The 26,148-nt window shown below is 44.0% G+C and overlaps 1 protein-coding gene across 1 annotated transcript in view; it reads right to left on the bottom strand.

Annotated features, from left to right (window-relative positions):
• LOC126848604 (E3 ubiquitin-protein ligase MIB1) overlaps nucleotides 1-26,148 on the bottom strand; it is a 346,576-nt gene that overhangs the window by 276,398 nt on the left and 44,030 nt on the right. The window contains exon 9 of the mRNA XM_050589604.1: nucleotides 25,618-25,769. Within this exon, the coding sequence (XP_050445561.1) occupies nucleotides 25,618-25,769 (152 nt within the window). The remainder of the gene's footprint in view (nucleotides 1-25,617; nucleotides 25,770-26,148) is intronic.

The following is a 26,148-nucleotide window of genomic DNA, read 5'->3' as shown; positions in this document are numbered from 1 at the left end:
CCCGACACCGGGTCTGCCGCTTACGGATTTTTCGCCAACGAATATATTTTATTTAGCGGAATGACCACCCTATTCATTCTACTTCTTCCGACCACCGTCTTCGATCGTAAACCTTGTAATTAACAATGACTGCAAACCTGATAAAGGATTTCTCTCGCTCTGACCTACGTTAAGCTCCTTCCATTCGCATTTTATCATCACCTTGAAAGATTCGCTGCGATAGCACTCGGTCTACGAACGAATAATTATGCTAAGTAAATATCGATCGATCTTCCTCATCTTTTCAACAACGCTAACGATATCCGACGCCGATGCCGCGATTAAAAAAAAAAATTAGACGAATACAAGAAAAAATTAGGCGAATAATAAATATAGAAATAATTTAGGCGCAAATGTTACCGGACAATTTTAGCAAATTTAAGGAACAAATTTAACTGTTGATCAACGAGGATAGTGACACATTGTCATCGCATATGATGTTGATGACGCGGATGCTGCATCTTATACATTCTCTCGCAATATTTCTCACAAATCCTTCTCTCCTTGAATGTGTCTTGAGCTTTACATTTTGTCGTGTCACGACGATGACAGCGTCGCGTCGAGAACTGCGTCAAGTATTTTCAAGCCAGCAAGGATACGAAATATTATCTCTATCTCGCGCGACATTCAGTGCTCGGTGTGCTCGTAAATGAACGCGATGACGACACGTGCGCTGTCTTCGCACGTTTGCGGTAAGTACAGGTTGTGTCCTGAGAACGGCTACAGCGGGTTTTCATCGCTGCTCGTGCAAGTTTCATATCTTTGGAGAAAATAACCACTTAAGCTCTTATACGAGGAAGGAAAGGAGAGTTCTCGAGGCGATGACAGACCGAAGAGAGACGAAGAGTGGATTGAGAAAGATAAGAGATACAAGAGAGGATGGAAAAGAGAGGTCATGGTAAGGTGGGCTGCTCGGTTCCCGTAAAATTACTCCTGTGGCTATCGTTCTCCCTCTCTCCCCTCCCCCCTACTTTCGCGAATGAGAGCGCTCCTCGTACCGAAGCGCGGAGAGACATGAGGAAGAGCCCGTTATGAGGCCTAGATGGGTCTACATCTACTTAATGCCCGCTGCTATCCGGAACAAATTACTCGGGAGACTGGGAAATTAAGTCGACATCTTCGAGCAAGATCCACCACATGGGAATTAGTTAGCATAGAACGATCCTGTCGCCTGATGGCCGACTAGAGTCCTTTAGTTCTTTTGCGAATTACACATAGTCGTTTTCAAAATCGACCTTTCAGAAAGTGTTAGTCGCGCAGTCTTAAAATTAATTAATTTTGTTATATATATATATACATCCATATGTCTCTCTCATTAATAAGATTCCACATACACATACACACACATTCGTTTCTTATATATCTATAGCGAAAATTATAAACAAAAGCGTTCTTGAAAAAAAAAAGAAAGAATGTCGCTTTTTCGAATCTTTTTTTTCGCATTTTTAACGATCTGAAACACTGCGTTTATTTCTACAATTGTTTACCAATGACATTTATTTATTCGATATATCCGAATAGACGTACCACGACAGCAAAGTTTCGATAGTATAATAAACAAACTAAGGAGACAGAGCAAAGCGGTTGGCATTTACATTCGCGTGAAAACGGTGCCAATCGCGGTCAAGCTCGGGAAAGCTGGAAAGTTCGAGTCGCTGAAATCCAAATCGCAGTCTATATCCGCGATAGAGCGGGCGACCTCATTTCATACGCCACGCCCGGTCAATCCGAATATTGGGGAACTCGAGGTTTCCACAGACCGAGCAATGCGACCTTTACGTACTGACGAAAATTGAGTACGGCGTATCGCCGGAACCAGGTTGCGATGGAGGATTCGTCAACTCCGGAAAGTTCGCAGGCGAAAACTCGCGACATTCGCGCGTGAAACTCATGGGCCAATAACAGTCGAGCACCACTTGAACGACGGCGGCACTTCACAGACAGCCAGGGAGACTTGGTTCCTCGCGCCAAACCGAGGCAAATCAAACAAAACCGAAACCAGAAAGAGAGAGAGAGAGAGAGAGAGAGAGAGAGAGAAATTCGGCACGAATCAGCTAAGCCAAGCCCCATCCGTAGCCTAGCTAAATGGCAAACTTATCTAATCCAACTTCTCGCGTGCGCAAGAGTAAGAAAGAGAAAGAGAGAGGCAACAGTGAAAGAGAAAGAGAAACAGACAATACATGTGGCGAGAGATGGTTGAGAGAGAGAAAGACGCGAAGAAGCCAGATAAACATCGTAGTCTTTGCAGTCTGCGGATACCTTTCGTTTCTCTCGTAAACGGGGTACGAAGTTTATTCGGCGTACTAGAAAGATCCGCGAGAAGCTCTTTAATTACTCGAGGCGAAACACGCGCTGCGCTGTTTAATCAGCCGTTCGCTATTTCTCTCTATCCGAAGCTCTCGCTCGGCATCAAGGGCTACAAAAATGCTGGACGAAAGGAAAATATTTACCGTCAACTTTGAATGGACGCGCGGTGATTAATCAGATTCCCGAGCGACGTCGTATGTTTGCGAGAAATAGATTAGCGACGCGCGTCAACATCATTGATTTCGTCGCGTTACGAAAAGTTTTGTCGGGCGATTATTTTCAATAATCCACAACGGCCGATTAACGGAACAGCCGAGACAGAGGAGCCGTATAATCGGGATGAGCTCGTTGCGGATCCAATTTCCAGATCTGGCGGAGAGGGTCTCGCGCACCGGCGGCCGTGTCGTATCTCGTCCTTAATTTGAGACGGAGGGACATCGGTTTTATAAGCCGTCGTTAATCGCGGCGAACCGGAGCAGCTGTTGGAACGATCCTTTGGGATAGCCCGGGCCAGCGCGCGAGAGATCGCGGCGATTTCGAGATAAGGTGTTCCGAGGCATGTTGGTGCAACCTGACCAACGTTAAACCCCAAATCCCCATGCGACCATCCGAGTTGAGCCTTGCGGTGTTGTGGCGGCATCGGCCGACCTCTCCGCAGGATCTATCTTGAGAAATCCTCCCTCCCTTATACGGAGCCACGAGAGAAGCTATTCCGTAGTTAACTGAATGCCATTCAATGTGCATCCACCGCAACAGCGTTCGCAGTATCTAAAGGTCTTAAAATCGCTTCCGTGCAAGAGACAGAAGCACGCTTTGACATCCAAAGATTCGTTAAAATTATCGGTTGCTTTCTTGATCAACTTGATGAAAGGTTCTTGCCGCAACGGACACACTCTTCTTTATCTCGATATTTTAAAGAGATCATCTCGCTCGAGCGTATGATTTTTCGGAGTGACGTGGCTTGTATTCATTCGAGATGCATCTCAAGATGATAAAGAACCGACAATAAAATTTATGCAATTTCTCGATCTCACTGAGAGAAGGAATCTCTTTCCATGCTTTCGAAAATAGCCGAGATTCATTTCGTGCCGAGAGATGAGGTGATAAGATAATTTTTCCGTAAATTCAAGATGGCAGCGACTGATGGAAGGTCGCCGTCGTGCCAGTTATTATGCCACTCGGCATTATACGGAAACCATCGCTCGCTCGCGGCCTCGCCCTTTTGCTGGCTCCTTGAAATGGATTCGAATAATTTATAATATTGGTTTATCTTATGAGATATTCCGCGGTCTTGCTTTATAAAACTCTTCTTTCTTTGTGCCAACAGTACGTACGCCTCCTGGGCCAATTTTCCTGAAGGTGCCGCATAAAATTCCACGGCCCAAAGAAACGCGGAAATCAATAATTTAAGATTTCAAATATTACATACCTCCGTTCTTGATTATGATTATATAGTTCATCAATTTAAGAGATTCAAAAACATTAATTAAATTATGAAGAAAAAAATATAATTTTTGAATTATATATGTAATTTCTTAAGTACGTACATTTCTGAATTTTTATAAAATAATATCGATTTTTCTATGTTTGTGTCAAAATATATTTACGCGTATGTAAATAGTTAAAAAATTTGTTTCTTATTTTTTCGTAGTCTAAATAATATTTTACGAAATAAAATATATTCATATACGCAACAATGATGACAAGCATAACAAATTTTTCCAAACACGTTTAAACAGAAGCCTTAAAATCAATTTCCCTAACGACTTTGCCAAGCATACGTCGTGGCGCTTTGACGATGATTAATTAATCCATTGTCATTAAACTGATTGCGCACATGGTTGCGTTATTCTGTCAAATCCTCGGCTTGAATCCGGCAATATGCTAGGTTAAAAGGTTTTAGACACAAAGCCCGTTGGGATACGAGTATGGTTCGACGATAGTTTTTACCGAGGGTGTTTCTAAAGGGGTGAAAAATTGAACCGCTCAATTGCCAACAGAGATGTTTGCCCAGAAATCGAAAAACCAGAGCGAAGTGGGAGAAAAGAATCGTGAGGGTAACAGATGGATAAAGCAAACGGGAGAGAGGGGCGCGAAACAACGATAACAAAACGAACGAGGAAAAAAAGTGGAAGGGAAAAAGATGGTGAAGGGCGCGCCCTGTAGGGCTGAAACCGGGCTGAATCAGGGCGTGTGAATAACAAAGGATATCTGGTGGTCATATCTGGCTGGTCGTTACGTGAAAAGGGACAGAGGACAATAAAAAAAAAAAACAGGGCCATTATAGGGATAAAATTAATGTTTGTTATCGCAGCCTTTTACGGTGGATTATCAAGATTACCTTTATAAAAGTGTTCAACGACACTTCATATAAGCATCGTTCGATTAAACATCAATTCGGCAATTGCGCAAATCTATCAATTCGCGTTTCAACATGGTTCACGTAACACATATACGATTGATTGGAGTGTACCATATTCTTTGTTTATTTATATTTTAAAATAAGTTTCGCGATAGAGCTTCCATATGCATACAACAGCACGATGAATGTTCCGTTCTACAGAACGGATATCCTTTCCCCGTCGATTATTTATGCATCGAGCGGACACATTTCGGATGGCGTGCGTTCTGGAATTATTTATTTATGGATACTATAAATATTGGGCCGATATAAATTTATCGTGAATCGATACGCCTGAAAATGACGAAACGAGGAGAATCGCGGGACTTTTTTTTTTCGCTGAGAATTTTGAAGTGATTCACACACATAAACACACACACATACACGCCTCGCTCGGCGACCGAATCACGTCGTCGTTGTCGTCGTCGTCGTCGTCGTCCTCGCGCAGCGACGATCGAAAGGGCTCCTGAAAGGCGATAAATCACAGTTCATAGAAATCAGCGGCCTTAGGAAACTCACGTCGTGCCACACTCGCTATTCCGCGATATCTGGCGCCATTGGCGGAAACGTTTTAGGACGCGGAAATTACCGGAAATCTCTCTCTCTTTTGACTTGGTCGTGGCACGATGGATGAAACCGTAATTCCCGAGACTCCCCCTCGTTCGCGCTTCGTTCGATAATGCTGAACTGACGGATACGTCATTGAAAGCGCATTTTCTCATTGCCCCCTCTTTTATACGCCCTGAAAATTCTATCGAGATATACAAACGCCATGAAGAAAGATCGACACTATATAATTCGTCCAACTTTTGCCGGCGCTAAACCTTGCCGTGAAGCATAATAAAATCATTCTTCATTATTTTTTCATCGTACTTTAAACATAGATGAATAATTTTCGTCTCTCATGTATATATACACGCAACTGTGTATTCAAAAAGACTATACGCGTAAAAATTAGAGAATCCCAATAAAAATGCAAATAAAATAAAACGTAAGAAAGAATAAATAGACTCGTTAGACTTAAATATGACAATAGATTTATCTCGGCGCACAGGAGGCGTGTTACGCCGAACGCTTTTTTCGGACGCTGTACCAATCAACTTCTCGTCAATTGCGACAGCCTCGGCGAAATCAAAAAGTGTTAACGCGCCGCACCGATATCACCACTGTCACCGTCGACAGCGAAGCGCACGGGGACGTTCGCGACCGCAGAAAATCCCATGCGGCACTCGGTCCGCTAGCATTGCCGTTTTGCATTTCAAATTCCCGCGAGCAAAGCGGCCAGTTAAATTCGACGCGAATGCACGCGCGTGTGTGTATAACGAGCACCGCGAATAGGCAGATAGGCGAGATCGATCCTCGCCGCTTTCGCTGGCTTCGGCCAGCCGTGGACAACGTTGCAGAAGAGTACGTGGAGGAGAAAAAAAAAACACCGAGACTGTTTGAAAGTGCGCGCGGCAGTCCGGAATCCGAACAACCGAAGAGAAGGCACGAGACGATAGAGAAGAGGATCGGTCGGAGGAAGGGTCGGGACGAGCCGGGGAGCAAAAAGCAGTATGCGGTAAGCGGCAATGAATTAATCGCCGTGAACAGTGCAAGCTCGGTCCGACCCCCGACCAAAATCCCCGAGCTGGCCCTCCATTCTGGCATCCCTCTCCCGCCCGCCTGTACCTCTCCGCGTCCCCGAATTTGCAAAGCCTCCCTAAAACCCCTAATGCCGGTGACCGCAGCCATTGCCTCCGCCTCTGTCGTTTCGGTCGCAGCATCAACGATCGTCTACTATCTACGGTGGTTACCGTATTAAGTTCGAAAAACGACACGACGCCATCCCGGAGGTGGCGAGGATCGAGGCGAGATTACAAGCAAATACAATTTACACGCGAGAATAGAATAATATTATACGCAGTTTCGTAAAAAGAAGATCTCTCTCACCATGAAGATCGTACAAATTTTATGTTATTCTTTTAATTTATTCCGCAATTCTCTTTCTTGAAAATTACTTTTGTTCTCTTGCGACCAATATCGACAGTCGTCTCTAGCATCTTCATCTTTCTACAACTTGGTAGTCCTCAGAAAGCGAAGGTTTCAAGCTTGAAATCGCTATCCTTTCGCCTGAAGATAATATAAGGTTCAATCTGCAGCGAAACCATTTCCGAACTTTGGAACTTGAGCCACGCGGATCGAAGTGACTGTTATTTCGGATCACGATCCCCCGCGAAGTACAAACTTCCCTCATTCGGTCCCTTTTATTTCCGCTTCATTGTCTTCTTCTTGCGACATTCGCAAAATGACGGTAAGTTTAAATGCGATTTCACGATACATTCGTAGATGTAGCGCGGCAACAAAAATCTTGGATTTGAAATTCTCCAAGATTTCGCACAGCGAAATATTCCAACTAGAAAATGCACTTTTCCGTACAGTAAAACGCGCTGTTTATCGTTCCTCGCCTTATTTATTCAGCTTACTTATATATTATCCGGCCGGAATAATTATGTAAATCCGCGAAATCTGAATATATACTGTAAACGATACTAACGAAGAAAGAGTCTTTGGCGATAAATGCATTAAACATCCCGGTATATGTTATCTCTAACTAACCTGTGCGCCGTGCTTTATTTTTTATTTCCGCCTCGCGGTATCCGGGGCGATGTCAGGCCTCAAGGCGAGCATTACGAATGTTTCTCCTTGAGGCAGCTCACGTAGGCAACATCGGCTCGACCTATTTCGTGTCCATTCAGGCTACTTGAAGCGAGTCTGTCTCGATTCCCCTCGCCCCGCCGAACGACATCGTCTCTCCACCCCTCTCCTGTCACAGATGGATGCATGCAACGCTGCACTTCGCTATCTGCTATCTCCCCTATCAGCTATCTACTCCACTTGCATACTGGATTTAGAATAGTTATATGGATGTATACGACGCGCGGTGGATCGAGGTTAAACACTTATTTCTAGAGCCGCTCTCCCTCTAAGACTCGTCCTACATTTCTATAACGTCAGCAAATTTCCACGGGTCCATTATACACCCGCATCGACTGACCGCGAGCCGAAATCTCCTCCATGCGCATAAATCATTCCAGTGATAACTCGCGCGGAGTATTCAGCGAGTAATCGCGAGAGAAGATTCTCTCTACGTTGAAGAGATATATCCTTTTTTTCTCCATTCGCACATTATAACACTTCAATGGAGCGCCAACGGTGAAAACAAATAGAAAAAAAACGCCAACGAGAGAAGAGGAGAGAATACGCGAAGAGACTATTCACCGTGTTCACCGATTTACATGTAAATCGGCGAACGGTAGTTCTGCCCGCCATTTCAAGGTAATTTTCGACGATCGCACGCGATCAAATTGGCGGAGCTCGTAATTGCGCGAATCCGCGGACTGTTAACCGTGCGTGTACACACGCCCGTGCGGAGTAGCTCGTTAAAACGAGACCGATGATATGCGTCCTCGACGATTATATCGCCGTGACACGGAACAAATTTATAGAGATGAATCGCGGATTCGTCGATGCGCGCTCTCACGACGAAGAAGCGTACGGGCGGATAAATCAAAGGAAAGGGTTGGAAGACAGAAGCGCGAAAGAAAAGAGAGAAAAAAGCAACCGGCAAAAGTATAAGTTCTCGACAAGCTTGGAACTGCTGGCTGAGCCGTCTCACAAGTTGCTCCTTGCCTCTTTGGATGCTTTGGATGCCCTTTCCATCGACGGCGGCAGAGTTACTTCAAGTTCCGCGAAACGGAACTTTGGTAAGCCAGGCATCTCGCGCGACGATATCTTAGAGTCCCGCATGCGAGTGTCGCGTTACGTAATTTAATTCGAATAAAGCCTGCAATGTGTCGTTGACGATTTCTTAAAGAATCAAGAAAAACATACATTTCTTTAGCCTTTAATCGTCGAGATCATACAGCAACTCTATGTCTCGGTGGTCAATTGGACGACGAAGAGCGACGTCGACGCAAGAAAAGCATTTCCGTGCTCTTTCGTGAAAGCTTCGGCGGATTCACTTGTGTCATACTTACGTTAGGAATGGGATAACTTTCTTAAACTCGGAGCGCTTTCGACAAAAGAGAAAGGAATGCGAAAGAGGAAGAGAGCCCACCGTCGATGGCAAAGAGAAAAGGGGAAAATCGGCCTACGGGAAGCTGCGAGGGGCTAAAAATGAGAAAAGAAGCTCTTCCGGGGAAGTAGTTCCGACAAAACAGAAAACTCGCACGCGTCGTGCTCGCGCTGACGCCGACATGGACGGCGACGTGAACGTCGACGGCGCGGAGGGATGTTTTCCAGAAGCTGGCACGCGGAAAAACTTTTCCGCGCAAAGGAGGGGAGGGGGAGGGGAAGTTACATTGTGCGACTAGGGACGGGTTCCCGCTTGCTTTGAAGAAACAGTTTCCGGTCGATGCACGCGAGTTCATCCTCCCGAATCCGCCCGGCGAGTTTTCGACGACTCGTCTAAGACGACTGAAAAACCTGAGGGAGATAAATAGGTGAGGTAAATAGGGCTCCGAATCGACGTGGACATGCTACCGGGTAGCACTTCCGTGGCCATTCTTCCGGCGATCCTGTGGTCTAGCGCGCACAAACGAAACGACAAATCGCCGTCCGTCCGATCAAATAGTGATTCACGACGCGAAATCCCGCGCGGAATGGATCGCTAACAGTGAGAATATACGTAGACGGAATAGCGCGGAATCGGAGCGGAGCTCTCTCCAAAGTATCACGGATCGGCGATTCGGTATCGACGCGATACAGCCCTGAGCTCCCCCCCCCGCGAAATATGTATCACGATCGGCGAGCCATTCTATCCCGCCGAGCGTGACAATGAAAATTCGTTTTGCGTTCGATACGAAAACGCAAGCCGGAGGGATTCGTGAAATTGAGAGGAATCGAAGGTACATTTTCACAGACGATAAACTCACCGCAAATTTATTTGCGCTTGCTGGCGCTTCTTCTACGCCCCATTAAATATTCTTGACTCCGGCCGGCGTGTGCACCTCCGTGTATCTCGAAGATAAGAGACGCCAAATAACGTACTTTCGTCTTTAAAAAAAAAAATGTAGATAAGCAAGAACGAGCAATCTTGCTCGAGTAAAATGCACCGACTCGCAACTCTAACTCGCCTACATTAAAGTTTCGAAAGTGATAAAAAAAATGCTAAATATATATACATTGAAAGTGAGATTTTTTTCAATAACAATCAATTTGTTGTTGACGTTAAATTATGTTCAAGTATAATGTCACGTAAACTTTGCACGAGCAAACATTTTTATTTATGTAAACGGCTTATGTTAATAATAAGCTTTTATCAAAAATGTAGAATAAAAAAATTAATTGAATACGTGCATGTATGCGCCAAAAATACATAAGCAAAAATATCAATTAAATAAATATCCATCTAAAAATCCGAAACCTTTTATATAACAATTTTAATATCACTGCAAAAACTCTCTTTGCGACACTGCGTTAATATTTTACAGTTAATAAGCTTTTATCGCAACTTCATTCTCTGACAAAACGAAATTATCACGTAGCACATTGTTCATTTTTTTTTTTCAAAAGACAGCAGCCCGAAGATTACGCCGCAATCTCCCTACGTCTCCTGCCGAGATTTTCGATTTACTTCCGGAAAGCAGGAGTAACGCCCGTCGCGCCGAGGCGAGCGGTACCGGCCGTGTACCATGTGCCGGCCGGTTGTCATTATAATGTGTATTTACATAGCCGTGCAAATGCGGGTGTACGCCAAGCGAGCTGCTGCACATAAGCTACGTGCATCGTGGCAAGTAGGAAATGGAGAGAAAGAGGCGCAAATGCGACCGACGCATCTGCGCCACTGAGGGCTCGGCAAAGTGTAAACTATTCTAATTATCCGCGGAAATGCACACACTCTGGCGTGGAGAACAATCCGAAGCATCCCCTGTACGATGCCGAGGCTCGCGGCTAATTTCTCGATTACGCGGCTTTCGGAAAATGTTTTCTGATTTGTCGGGGACACGGCTCGCGCGTCAAGTGCGTCATATTATTAATTGCGGATCGATTACGTTAATCGCGAATAACGAGTGAGCCGAGCTTTCGTCAAGCGTCAAATTAATTCGACGCATCGTCGCGCACACAATGGATCCTTGAATCAGCTCGCGCGCGCATATTGTAGTGGCGAATATTCTGACAGTTTATGATAACACCGATCGCGGACGGCGGGCCATGAAATTGCAATGATTAAATCTGCTCGTCCGTAATCAGGCGGCGCGAGCGTTAAACTTAATGAACTCGGCCGCGCGCGTTCAACAACATCAACATCATTGCACATCGCACGCGGAACGAAATTAACCCTGTCGATCGGTCCGACGTTGAAACGCCCCGAAAGATTCTCCGGACGTTTCTCGTGGAATCCCGCAGCCACCGCCGTTATCGAGTTCGGGCCGCTCGTTGTTGCATGCCATCGACGATATTTCGATTCGTTTTCGAAGCGCAACGGCCAATTAATTTGAGAACTAATTAAAGGGCGAAGGGAGCGAGGCAAGAAGTCATGTACTATTTGCAATAAGGGGGAGTAGCGCAGCGCAACTATTCGAGGACTGTTTCGTATGCGGGGCCTGGTTACGAAGGTAACCTAAGTACAGTTCTCTAACTTATATTGAAGATGTTTGGAAGCTTTTGAGTTCGAATTGCCGTGGCGCGCACGATATGGCCGTGCTCCTCTTATATACACAGTGTATCGTTATATACACGGTTCTATGTAACGTTCCCTTCCCTCATCTCTCCCTCGCCGCCTATGTAAACGCGCGCGCGGGATATTCGAGCGATTGTGTTAGTTTTGTACGTGCGTTGCCGCTGTACGCGGGGGCGGTTACTTCCGAGGCTCGCGAAGAAACCCTGGGAATTTGCAGACGCTACGTTTCGCAACGCGCATCTTGATTATTCGACGAGCTCGTCGGCATTACGCGGCGCTTAGAAAGTCCGCGAAATAATTCCTCAGCTTCTATCTTCTCGCGCCGCGTTTTCCACTACCGATCTTCTCTTCCTTAACGGCGAGTAATTCTAATAATGGGTGCATCGTTTCCAAGTTTCGTCCTCCTTCATTTCCCGCGCGCATTAACTCGATCCTCGCCAGTTTCAGCGAAGAATTCATAAGAAGCGAGAGATGCAGCTTCGAGAAAATAATCGTTTTTCCGCACAATTGAACGCACGGGATTCGAAAAGTGATCCTTTCGAGGAAAACTTGGTTCTTGCCACAATAATGTCTTCAATTACAATTAAATCTTCGCATCAAATTCGAGAAATATTAAAAGATGATTTTTTGACTGTCGTCAAAAATGAAAGGAATGTAAAAGCTACTATCTATTCTCCCTTCCTGCAAATTTTTGCCTGACGAAAAACATTGTTCGTCACACCTGTCGCATCGACCCTCGATTTTTTTCGCACGACGAAAGAGGAAAAGTAAAAAATCGTATATAGAAAAAAGGAAAGATACTCATATTTTATTAACAGTCAATATATTACCTCAGCACGTGGTCACCGCTTGAATAGCACTCCTCGCACTACAGATATATATGTGTTTACGTTTACGTTAGAGGATGGATGGGGAGAGATCGGGCCAAGGTTTGCTTTCTTTAGCCCGCGCCGGGATGGTGACGACTGTCGTCGATTGATAGGAACGTGCGACGAGATGGAATGGTAAAGAAACCGAGAGACAAAAAAAGGAAGAGCGGGCGAGACACTTATCCCCGTAGATATTTTCCCTCCGAAATGTTGTGAGAGCAAATCGATAGAGAAGCGGGAAGAGTCGATCGAATCGATGGTACACACAATAAACGTTTCATCGTGAATCGCACACACTCTAGGTGATGACTTTGTCCTTCTGTCACGCGATGGCATATCCACACAGTTGCAAAAACGAAAAAGCGCTCTTGCAAGCGCCTCCGGTAGTTACACGCGCTTTCAATGCATTGTAAATTATAGCCCGTATTATTACAGCAGTTACGTATACCGATACTGCAATAAGGTGCGAAACAGCTGTGCCGTACTTTAAATTCCGGCAATTTTTCATAGACAATACACACATTACGCAAATTTTATAACTTTGAAAGTAATAATTCGTCTTCTGGAATTACGATGCTTCGTGAGATTACAGATCCGATACAACATGCAATTTGCATGGAAAAAGATTTGAGCATAAAAATATATTATTTCGAGGGCGCGTCGAGGCAACATCGTAATTCTCAGATCGAGTGTGAAGATGAGATTGAAAAATCGCGGGGTCGAATCGCCGAGAATTGTCACGATCCGTCGCCTCTAATTCCAGAATCGTAAAGAAAAATCTCTGTGATCCCGGACCCTCCGACTACGCACGGCTGCTTCATGCGGCGTGTGACGGAATCCAAAGATAGATAGATAGATAAAGAGAAAGAAAGAAAGAGAGAGAATCCTGGACCCCATCGGACAATTCGAAGCTCGTAAAATGCAGGCGATACGGCGCGGAGGGTCGTCCTAGAGAAAATCCAACTGGTAGCGAATACTCACTCGAAACCCGATAACATCGCGGGATATTTCGAAAAAAGGCCGTTTTAGCAATGATCCTCGCGCAATAGAAAGTATGAGATTACGATATACGCATATTGCGAAAAATTCGATGGCAGTTATTTTAAGATGACTTATTATCTTTTAATGCAACGGTAGATTTTGTTATAGAAAGTAGATGTATAACGCCTTAAATATTATTACTTTTATTTGTGAGAATCTCTAATAGAATTCCATATATTTTCCTTGTCTGGGGTAAAATATAATATTATAATATAGCATATACACGAACAAAAATCAGAAAAATAATATCATGATGCGCGACATCTTGTAAATTAAAAAAAAAAAATAATAAAATAAATTACATATTAATAGTATAAATTGAGACCCAATATGTTTCAACGACCGCAGTCGAAATTCGAAAGGACACACGTAGGTGGGGCGAGTCGCATCCGCAGAGCCAGGAACGCCATCGCCCCCAAGAAGTTCATAGGTAACCTACTGCAGTACCCCTTACGTCTCGCCGAAGCGAGGGAATGTCTGCTAATCCTTTACAGGGAATTCAAGTGATAAATTCCGTAAATCCCTGTTCAAGCACACCCTTGCACCGACCCACCTACCCTTGCATACCGAGATTCGTCGCTCGATCCTGCCATCGTATCTCTGATCGACTCTATCGTCTGACTCTTCCATCGGATCCATCGAAACTGATCGATTACAAAGACTTTTCTGGCACCGACTCCCCTATCCCGCTTCCTCCTTACAATCGCTCTCTTCGTTTTATCGTAGTTCCTTACTCCTTCCTTACTCCGTCGTTTCGTCCTCTTCTCGCTACCAGTAATCTTCCAGCCGCTTCTCCTTTCTTTCTTCCTCTTTTCCGCGCCACCGTTCTAGTTTTTTTTTTTCTTCTTTTTTTCCATTTCTCATTCCCTCCAGTCCTCTCACGGTGCTTCCCACCCGCAGTTTCTCGCTCCTCGTCCGCGCACTCCTTCTCGGATTAAAACTTTAACACTTTGTTACCCTTTTTCGCGGAGGAGAAAGACGAAAGGAACCGGGACGAGAGAACGAAGAAGATGGAGGTGAGCGAGGTAGCGGAGCAACCTAGAACGGAAGCGAGAAGGAGACATCGTAATCCGGGGCTTCCGCTACGTTGGACAAATTTCAGTCTCCGGACGAATTTCGCTTTTGATAAAACGGCCCATTTTACATTTCGCACCTCTGTGTCGTCCGGGGGGCGGAGATCGCTTCCCGCGATAACGAACAAGTAAGCAGGAACATTCGAGTGGAAAGATGTGCACGCGTGCTCGCTCGCGCCGGGTTGAACTAGAAAATGCGCGGTTAGAATTTTTAAGTAAGATAAAAATCACACGAGTGCGCTCTTAAAATCCACTTTTCACATTTTTTACGCCATCATTAAATCTTTCAACATTCAAACTTTAACGATAAAATTGCCGCCGAGTTTAGCGAAATTTATTTCGTACCATGATAACGAAATAGTGAAAAGGTTTTCATAATAATGCAGAGCAAACTAATGGACCAAATAAAATAGCTTCGTTGGCATATTTTCATTCGTTTATCATTTTAGTTTCTTCGGCATTAAATACAAATAACGTAATTATCGTTCGATTAGAGGCAACACGCGAGACTTAAATCAGCGTAAGGAAAGTCATCCATTTGCCAGACTTGACAACATAATCTCGCGCGTACATCTTTGGTGTACATTTAGAACTACAAACCCGTACATACGCTGACCTAAAAACAAACGTCATCATTCACTCTCCGCTAGATCTACGTTCTCGAAAAGATCGCGCGGGCCAAAGTTTCGGTTTCTCAAAATCATTCAGATATCAACGAGAGATGTCGATTTAAAGTGGCGTGTCATACATAATTGTTTCACTCGAAAAAAGGCGAGGAGACAGTAAGAGCAGAGGAGGAGTAAGGGCGATAAAGGATCAGCTGATATAGACAGCGTCCCTTTGAGCATTAGGGATTGATTGCGAAATTGCAACGGCAGAGTGATATCTCTACGAGATTAGATCTTTCTTCCTTTCTTACACATCTTCTATCGTTCCCCGTTGCCTTCGTCGACTCTCGTTCACCCTTCGTATCACTGATTCGAAGACCGGTAAATGTCGTCTTCGTAAAGGCGGTAGCGCGATCCTATAAAACGCAGCTCCGACAATTCCCGGTACTATACTTAAATTTAAAATCACGAGAATTTAACTAGACGCTTGAATGTATCTTGAAGAGAGAAGAGCAGAAATGAAACCGATCCGTTTAGAGAGTCGAGAGGCGCTACGCGTAGTCGGAAAGGGGCAATTACTTTGCGAACGCGCGGCGCAATATCGCTTAATCGTTCCTCTCTCGTCGGTTATATTAGCTGGCTGTACTTAATGAGGACGCGCAGTGTCTTAAAAAATAAGTTACAATTAATTGGCGAGAGAAGGCGCGTTTTATAATGCTCGGAAAATAAATCCGAGTAGCTACATGATTTTTGCGCAGTAAAAATATACGCGTTTGTAATTAAATGAAAATATTTCCGCGATTATATAAACGCGTTGTAAAATCGGTCATTGCGCAATCAACGAATACGTTGAATACATTGCACACGTTAAATTAAATTAAATCTCCTCGAGGGCTACGTGGATTCCTATTTTAATATCGATATGGCGGGCTCCCTCGAGAACGGTGATCGAGATCATTTACCATGGTAATATTACCAGCAATATCGCCGCAGGAATATTAGTTCGCCGGCGATTTATTACCGGGCGTATAGAAAGAGCGATATTGAAGAGGATGTTCCGTGCGAACTGAGGAGAATCTATTTATATCGCATTTTCTTAGACGGCTGGGCGGAAAAGATTGTTTGGAGACGCGTTATTCTCGCAATATTTTACATGTTTAATGTCTCTTATTGACACTTGTCACTTTTCAAAGTTTCAAAAAAATTATCAATCGTTCCTCCACACTTTTGTCAAGGGGATTGCTCAAATCCCTTATATCAAATTAGAGTCAACTAAAAACAATTGGCAATTTAAACCGAAACAAAACGATAGTAAGCATCGACGATGCTCTGATCTGTTAAAATGCACAGATCGTCGTTCCGGGATCCTCCTTCCTCGTTTCTATCCTTCGCGCGGTTCTTCGACCCCATAATCCACGATTGGCGACGAGAGAGCGAGAGACAATCGGGGACAAAATGGCCGATGGGGATGGTGGATGGGGCACGCGTGCGCGAAAACACGTGTAGACACTTCGGCCATAGTTCGGCACGAGGTTCTCCCAAGTACTCTCAAACTTTAAAAATCTCTCTCGAATAATTCTGGCGGAAGCAACGGGGCGGTAGTCGAGGTGAATCTCCGAGCACGTACATATTCCTCGGAGGAGTTGAACAGCGCGCGTGAAAAAGAGAGTACGGCGTTGGCCGCTCGAATGTCTCTCGCGCTACTTTCTTCCCTTCTTAATAAATTCTCGGGGCGAAGTTAAACTAATTACGAACGCGTGCGGCGAATTTAAAACGAAATCACTTATCCCGCCGGTGCAGTGCGGCGACGTGAAATATGACGCTACATTGGGCGCACGTGGAAGCGATACACGCGATAAAGAGCCGCTTCGAAAATTGTCCGAAACGTTGCTCTATCGTAATCAAACTTGATAATTCCGAAAGCAATTATGATAATAATTGTGAGATACAGCTGGTTAGATTGACCCTCTTCCGAAAGGATCTTGATTTACGAGAACATTTATATATTCGAATAAAATGAGAATAATTTCGAAAATCGCTACTGGAGTCGTTCAAGTATCGCGGAATAAAACCGCGTCGCGGTTATTCGACCATCGCATTGACAATCAAGCAAAGCGCGATAAAGACGCTAACTGAACAAGTTTCGCGACGATCCGCGGCGAGGAGAAAGATCGACGCAGCATAGAAGAAAAAGTTGATGCAACTTCGGATACGAAAGTTTCGACGGGGCCGAAGACAAAGTAGAAGAAACAAAGGAATGCTGCACCGCGCTTCCTTCCCTCGGTTCTGCGCGCAGAATTGGAAGCAACTATCCAATTTCCGAAGTAACGGCGGAGAGAAAAAGAAACTCGCGCGCGCAAAAGTGAGGCGGATGAAGAAGAAGGAAGAATCGAGAGAAAGAAGCAGAAAGCAAAAGAAAAAAAGGAAAAGAGAGTTAAGAGGAAACGGAAGAAGAGTCGGAAGGTGGGAATACGGCTTAGCGGTCCAGCGACTTGGAAACTCTGGCTTCCCGAGTCGAAATCTTTGAAAGATTTGATAAACGCTGACGTCACCTTTGACGATCATCTCGCAAAATTGTACGTGCGGGTCGACAAGCGTCAATACAACATACGTTACTTTTGATAAATCCGATAAAAGGATATCATTTTTTCGTAATTACGTAATAATTAATCTTCCGCAAGAATAGTATACTTTTTTTATAATTGTATATTAAATAATGTATACAACAATCGTATCGATAGAATAAAACGATCATTTCAAACCATCATCGTTTCATATAATCGCGTGCTTCATATAATTTCGTATCTTCCCGTGACGTGCTTTCCATCGCAATGTAATCCGGATCTTACGATTGCGGGCTACGTTTTGAACGTTCGTTTACGAGGGTACACAGCGCAGATAGCGAGCTAGGACGATTTCATCAGGCGTATCTGTACGACCCAAAACCATCGTTGGCATCCGATCCTCTTGTTGGAATACCTCGAGCTCGCCAGACTGCGTTGGGCGAGCTTTGTCAGCTCGGTCGGCGTTTGAGGTGAAAGCAGCATTAATATATATACCCCCTTCCCCTCGGCGCACACCGCGTCTTTGACGAGTAAAAAGGGGAGGTAAAGGGGGAGACGAGCAACCGCCGCGCCGACCACGCGCATTTACGATCTCCTGGAGGCGCAATCTTCTCCTCCTCCTCCTCCTCCTCCTCCTCCTAGCTATACCGTTAATATCGAATTCTTTGGTGCAATTTACTAGGAAGCGCCGCGAATTCACGGGTGGTCGTTTAATCCGAAGCCAAATCCTTGCGAAAGCCCCGTGTCGCGGCTCGTACGTCTCGCGGAATGTTTTCTAACCCCGTGAATCCTTTCAAGAAACAGCGCATCCCATTCGGCCCAGAGTCTTGGCGTGCATTCGCTGGAAGGAAATTAGGAAGCCAGCTGTGAATATAATGAAATACCGAGCTGTTTTGCTTCGCGTAATGAGACCCTTGATTATCATTTCGGCGACGACATTCGCGAAAAACGAATATTACGTGATCGTGAATTAAACACGAAAAACGCGTAGATTAAAAAGTAATTATTTATCATTAATTATTTTTGATTATATTCTTAATTTTATAAAAACAAATCGTACGAAATAGAAGAAGAAAAATATTACAGTGGTTAAAGAAGATTATGGTCAGCCAAGGTAGCGATGTTAAGAGAATAAAGAACGAATTACTTGCACTTTTTTTTTTTTAAGAAAAATATTTGTATATAACATGCCTCCAAAAAGTATCATATCCAAACTTTTAGAAAAGAGGATCATGAGCAAAATTATTAAAGTAGAATCCGCTCAATTCGCCATCAATCTTGCGATAGTAGAACCGTCGTAATGAACATTTCTGGGAAAATAATTCTCGACGCGCGTATATCCGGCGAAGCTGGCCATCCCCACTAAGGAGAGCAAATAAATTTTCTCGCAAGAAATACGGTCCTGGAAACTCGATGTTCCGTCTAACTACTGTACGGTGAGAATAAAAATAGCTGCTTTATTGTTGCGAATTAGTGAGGCGTGATAAATTCGAGCTACGAAACATTTTCGAAGCTCGATATTCCTTGAGCATGTGCTGAAATAAGCAAAAGATAAAAAAAAAAGAAAAGAAAGAAATGCGAGAATTTTTCCATCATTAGAAAATGACTATTCTACTAAAAAGAGCTTTTACTGCGACGATATTTTACACCTCTACGGAAATGGACGATTTTAGGGGAACGATAAAAAGTCTTTGTGAAAGAGCTTGACACTTTTTATGGCTTCAGCAGTGATATATTTTTGAGAATATAACGTTGTAATTCGATCGAATCTGTAGAAGTCGTGGCTTCTTACAGTTCTTAATTAATGGGCCGGAGAGAGAGAGAGAGAGAGAGAGAGAGAGAGAAAGAGAAAAAGAGAAGAGAGAACCGTCGGGAGCGGCGCGGAAAAAGGAAAGCTCCAACGGTGACAACGGTTGAATGCATAATTTTTAGTGAAAAGCGCCCGAGATATTATTTTCTAAAGCCGACGTGGTAGAAGGGAGGAGGGGGCGGAGAGACGAGACGAGGCGAGACAACGAGAGAGATCGAGGAGGTGCGGGAATACTCTGGGGTTAGTTCCAAGCGATTTGGCTCTCATGCGATTTAACACGAGGACTATTATAACTCGATATAGATATAACGTGGCTGCATTTCCCGCCTCTCTCTTTCTCTCTCTCTCTCTCTCGTGTTCGTGTAGGCACAAGATGTATGTACGCGTGCTCGCGGCACGCATTATCGGCCGCGCTCGGCTCTGCGGTGCCGTCGCGTTATTATGTGCCGTAGTGACTATGGCTGTAATTAGCGTGCCATTATAGCTTAAGCCTCGGAGAATGCGCCTGCGGATGAGAGACTCCGCTTGCCATAGAATGATGCGTATTTTGTACAAGTAGACGTGAGCGAAATGTGAGACGAGAACAAATATTATATCCACTCTACTCTCGCTGTTGTCATTTTTGTTAACGCGAGGAGTTCGCAAAGATGTAGAATGATGGAAGAATCGAGTCGATGAATTTGCCGTTGGCAAAAGACGCTTACGTCCGTTCACGCACGAGAACGCTCGCGATACGAATTGAATGCTCGCGTTGCACTCTTGCGAAAAATCGGGTACATAAAATCCTATGAAAAGTGTGAGACATAGCGAGATCCATTATTCACGAAATTTGCTTCCACATACAATACATATGTTCCTTTTTAATCTTCTCTCTCGCATTCGCATATCTGCTTCGCTACAATCTAAAACAACTCGCAGCCTACGTTTTAGGCCGAAACTGATTTCGATCGATTCGGATTAGTTTGTGTAATAAACGTAAATAGTAAGTTTTTAAAATAATATAACTATAAACCGAACCGAGCTAAAACTGATCTGAACGAACGTTACGTGCTCCTTAACGCGGCGCGCAAAACTTGTACGATCAAATAATACTCGCGGTCGTTTAGGAAACTTCTCGAACTTGCCTGCTCGAACAGCATCCCGCATCCGTCTGCGACGGACTTTGTTTTCGGTCCCTCGCGCAGCCATTGTGCCGTAATAATTATTTAATGGCAGCAAAGTAGGCGAATGAAATTAACAAACTATTGGGAGTAATTAGATTCACGCCGGGGCAAATTAAATGGCTTGCGCTCGACGAGCTATTTAAATGATTATCCCCTAGCCTTTATCGTTCCGAGCATTCCCCTTCCGTGCCCGTGCCTCCTACGGCGAATGCCCGACTTAGTTGCGACGAGCATTCTCTCCGGTAGTGAGAGAATCGAAGCTAATTATTCCGACAACTATTTCCAAGTTTACGGCTGTCGATCGAGACGTGTTCGCGCGCGAAACGAAATATACGGCCGAGTTTCCTCGCCGCTTGTCCTCTCCATCCTTGCATTTTTCTCTCCTTCTTTTTCTTCTAATACTTTCTACCGCTACTTCTTCGCGTCCGAGCGTGCCCGGAAATACCAATTGAAGATCGATACGAAAGTCCTGCCAGAACTCGAAAGTCCGTGAAATGAATTCTTCCGTGCTTTACCCCTTCGGGGGAGAAGAAGAAGCGGCGTTAACTGTTTAAGCGAAACGCGCCACACTCTCTGCAGAAGATTGAATGAAATTGCAGGAAGTTCTCACGACAATTAAGCGTATTTGCGTAGAGATCAACTCGTCTCTAATCCGGAACGCGACTCGAATAAGGGCGAACCGAATAAATAACTGCCGTTCCGGTCTCTCATGTTTAAGGAGAACCGGTCGCGTTAACTATCTGCACAAATAGGCGATGCATTAATGCACAAAGCTGCTCGAAATCAGTCACGAGAGAGAGAGACACTAGGTGGTAACAAAATTTTAATCACGTTGTCGCCGCCGTACACTCTCTCGTCTCGGCAAAGCTCTTCGGCGAGACACACGTGACCACTGTTCTGACGAAATAGAACAAAACAAACGGAATTGACCGCTAGAACGGGGTATCTTGCACGGTTTGTTCTGATTCGGCGTGTCACAATCAGAGCGCGGTTCTATGAGAGGAAGATCAAAGCGGCTCACGGGCGTGCAATGTGTACGTTGCCGGATCAGCGGCACCGAGAGTGTACCGCGTGTGTGACTAGCATGATCAACGTACGAGACATCAGAGCGAACTCGAATTAGTGTTACATAACTTTGTGGTTGGCTGTCACGGTCTCGCTTACTCTCGCTGGACACGTCGCACGAAATGTGCGAGTGTAAGAAACAAAAGGCGCTAACACGATAATCCGCGTAAAAATTATCTTAAGAAAATTAATTAGAAGCACGTGCGCGCGTTGTATGCGAATTAGTAATCACTCCAAGAGATTTGGCAATTTTTGATAGCGTGTTTGCGCGCGCGTGTGTTTATGTATCTATTTTCAAAGTGCGAATCCGTTACGCGAGATAGTTACATCATTGTTGCGCAAATGATGGACGTTACAAAGGATGACAATTTAAACTGTCAATTTCGTGATTTACGTCAATCAATTGTCGACACGCAGATGGTACCGCAATATTTAGCGCCAGAGGGAACGATACGATTCATGCGGTAGAATTTAGTATATGACCCGCGCGTTTGTATCTCTGCTTGTGACAATGATTAGACCATCACGGTTGAATAACAGGCTATTGCGAGCCCCGACAATAACAAAGGGATAACATAACCGACCAATTTTAATGCCCTTCTAGTGTAGCCTTCGCATATTGACCGACGCTTTGACCATACTCAACTTTTGCAACGGTAAAGCATTATTGATTGCAATCGGGTTTCGTTGCGTTTCGATAGTCGTAAAAATATTATGAGCTCATAGAATACTCATCGTCGATAACGCAACGCTGATGTACTATTTATTGTACGGTCGTTTCACGCTGCCACGCTCCCGCAAAGTGGAGTGGAAATTTATTATGTTACGCGCCAATGTAATCCCTCGAAAATATTCAGCAAATATACAATGGATTTAGTAATAATAAACGCAAGTGCATAATTAACAATTGAGTAATAAATTCGCATCATATATACAATATATTTTGAATAATTGAACAATAGGAAAACAAGAAACAAGAGAGAATCCACGATTTAAAAATGATTTAAAAGACTTAAAAATTGTGATTTGAAAACATACAACCTTTTTCAGAATTACGAAAACACTTCATCAGTCGCAAATAACACGTATGACGAAAATAACACGTTCGACTAATCAATGTCATGAATTGATACTTTGCAAATGTTGCCGCCTCTCTTTACGAATGCTTCGCAACTACGTTTGGCCAGTCGACCTTAATACGGGAGCGTGCAGGGACTGCGGGCACAAGCGTGGAAAACGAGAGAAGTTTCGTCGACAACCCTCGGAGAATGTACCCTACAAAGCGGCAGACGCGGCAGAAAGTGGGAAGGGGGAGAGAGGGGGAAGAGGGTCGAGAGGCTGCACCAGGAGAGCAGGAAATTACGTCTCCGGACGTCCGTTCGTTCGGCTTCAGAGCACCACGGCACGGTCTTGAGAGGAACCGGCGCTTTCCTTCAAAGAGCGAGATGCGAGGAAAAAGGCCGCCGGAGCAAGAAAGATATATATATACATAAAGGCTGCGCGTCTATGATTAGGACTACAAAAAAAATGCCGCAGCGTGAAAAAAAGAAGAGCCGATTCAGCTACAGTGAATATATATCCAGCATTTGGCCAGTATCTAAACGTACTTTAGAAATGCGACCAATTTAACGAATACAAATACGCTGACGCTTTAAGCAATCACTATCCTTACATCGTCGACTTGCATCGGTGCTTGTGAATCGCTTCGCTGAAGCAGAAATCTCTATTTCTTCGCGAGGAAGCAAACGATCCTTGATTGTACAGCCCGCCTGAATCAAGTTCTATGTATCTCGAACGTTAATACGTTTCTGTGATTGCAGTGCCTACTTGAAATGTTCACTAGACTCTAGATCTATATAATGACAGGCAAAGTAAACCTCATTGGTTTCGAGTACTCACTTACCGCAAACTATCTTAGTCTGAATTAATTTCGAATCACCCTCGAGCGACTTTCCTATGTTAAGATTACCGCTATAATTACTCGCTATATCCTCCGGCCTTAGCGAGGGCGAGGCCAGCAGTAAGGTTGACGTTTCTTGACATCGATACTCTTTAGACGATTACCCTCATCGTTTGCTTCAAGAGCTCGGAATAGACATAACGATATCGAGTTCTCGCTAATTTCTCATATCGCGCATCACGGATCATGTGGCAAATTGAAACGAACATTCGATCGATGCAATATACGAATCTATCGATCGGCCGTCAAATCGCGAGAATCTCTCATCGTGCTGATCTAAGCTGATAACAAAAAAATGAGGGCGAAAATTCGTTGCGTGCATTGTTTTACGTGGACACGGCAACGGATGCGTGAGTGATTTATCAGAGGCATTCTACTCTTTTTTGTTCTACTCTCTTTTAGAACAACATGGCTGAGCAGGATTTATCGCGCAATCGACTTTATAAAGAAAATTCTTTTATGGGTGAAAATATATCGTAAGATGAGATTACATTGTACCAACACAAATTTACGCTTTAATGAATAAAGATTCTAGTGTCGTTTAATATTTAAAAGAAAACTAGTTTCTTTTCCGATATTCGCGGAATTTTTGTTCACTGATTAATTTTCTCAGTATCGAAAAAATTTCATAATCTTTCTCCACCGTGATACACAAAGTTTTGTCCACTTAATTCTATTATACGATGAAAAATGAGTTCAAGGAAATTTCCTTGCGATCTGCAAATCCGATATCTTTTCTTTTTCGTTGTACGATAAAAATTCCCCTGTTGCATCAGCGATAACATCGTCGCGGAGAGCAAAGCAACTGCGAATCGTTGACATTCGCACGATACGGTTGAGAGGTTGAAAGAAGGTGCCTCTCGTAACCGTGATTGTAGAAGTACCATATGCATCCGGTGCCTCCATTTCCTAGATCCGGAAACAGGCGCGAAATGTTGAAGAGAACGTCTTGTGCAAACAGAGAAAAAAGAAATAAAAAGAGACAAAGAAAAAAAGGAATGCGAGAGAAAAGCATAAAAGAGTAAGGTAGCTATACGAGGAGCTTGAAAATCTATTGAAATATCCACGTTCGTAAGCAAAAAAAAAAAGACACGGTAAACGAGAAAAGAACAGAGTCGTCACGAGAACTATGATACATATCTCTTTCCTAAAAATAGCGGACACTTCACTAAATTGCTAATATAGATAATATTATTCTTTTTTTTTTGCGAATGGCATTTCGAGCGAATAAGCAAATTGAATCGCCGTTATATTGTTATTTCAGTCGAAGAGCGACATAGTTTCAGATTAGACATCGCCATCATCGGAATATCCGCTCGTCCCATTCTCGTTCGCTCCGCCTTTGCCTTCAAGTAATAACCAGAAGTGAGCAAATCTCGAAAAGCTCCGGGAGGCTGCGTGGCTAAATTGATCGGGACGAGAGGTGAGAATCGAGGTAAAATTGACTCGCTATCTCACCGAATGACCGGGTCTATTAGACTTCGCCGAGAACGTCGACGACAACGATGGCTCCGGGAACATCTGTGATTCGACGTTCCTTTATGATTCGTCGAACAAGAGAACAAAGAAAGCGAAAGAAAGAACGGCCGATTGGACATGCCGTTGGAAAATCTTCCCGCTCGTAATCCTCTCTTGCGGTAAAAGTCCCGTGTCAAAAAACCCGTTGTTTATCGGTCAACATTTAGTTTAAGCGCTACGTGTTTCGGATGAAAAAAAAAAAAATATCCAACGTGTCGATTAAAGTTTCGGTGACAATTACGTGAGAGCTAAATTAATGTTTGCAACGAACACGTGTCGAACACGCTCAAGATTAACACAATGTTTTTCGCGACTATGCGGATTCTCGAAATACAGCTTGGATACTACTGATCCATTAGTTACGAGAAGCGTCATTGTTATCCGGCGCAAGCTGTTTATCGGTGTCTTTCTCTCCCTCTCCGGTCGTCGCAGCTCGCTGCGACTCGCTCTCGCTACCTGACGGTTAAATTCTAGAACGACGGCGCATTCAGCGCCGCGGACAAAAGCGTCACATCTGAAAATGCGAAGCACTCACCTTGGGTTGCCACGAAGAGCAGCGTGGTGCAGAGCGTTGAAGCCATTGTTGTTGGTGAGGGTGATGTCTGCGGCGTGGTCTAACAACAGAGCCAACATGTCATCCCGTTTCTTAGAGATCGCGTCGTGAAGGGGTGTGTCGCCTTCCGAGTCCTGCAAGCAAAAAACATATTTTCCTCACTGTTACATATATCCCGTTTTCTTAATAATTAAAGTGCACATAAATATATAAAATATGCTGAGAGCTGTCAAACTTAAAATTCGTAATACAATGCAAAATTTAATTAACGCAATATGATATGATTATATAAGGCTTTTTTATAATTTATATTTATTTAATATTTTTTTATTGAATTAATATTTTTCATGTATATAGATAATATCAATATTTATGCTCTATATTTTGCCGATATTCTACTAATTTATCATTTCTCTATCCCATCGCGTTAATCTTCTTCAAATTTGTGAGTCGTTTCTAAATAAGAGACAGGATCATTGTAAATAACAAATCGTGAAACTATATCATTCGACA

Source organism: Cataglyphis hispanica, chromosome 4 (assembly GCF_021464435.1).
Source record: "Cataglyphis hispanica isolate Lineage 1 chromosome 4, ULB_Chis1_1.0, whole genome shotgun sequence".
NCBI classification, from domain to species: domain Eukaryota; kingdom Metazoa; phylum Arthropoda; class Insecta; order Hymenoptera; family Formicidae; genus Cataglyphis; species Cataglyphis hispanica.
Note: the sequence above shows the minus strand (reverse complement) of the source record. Positions and strands in the feature narration are given on the sequence as shown.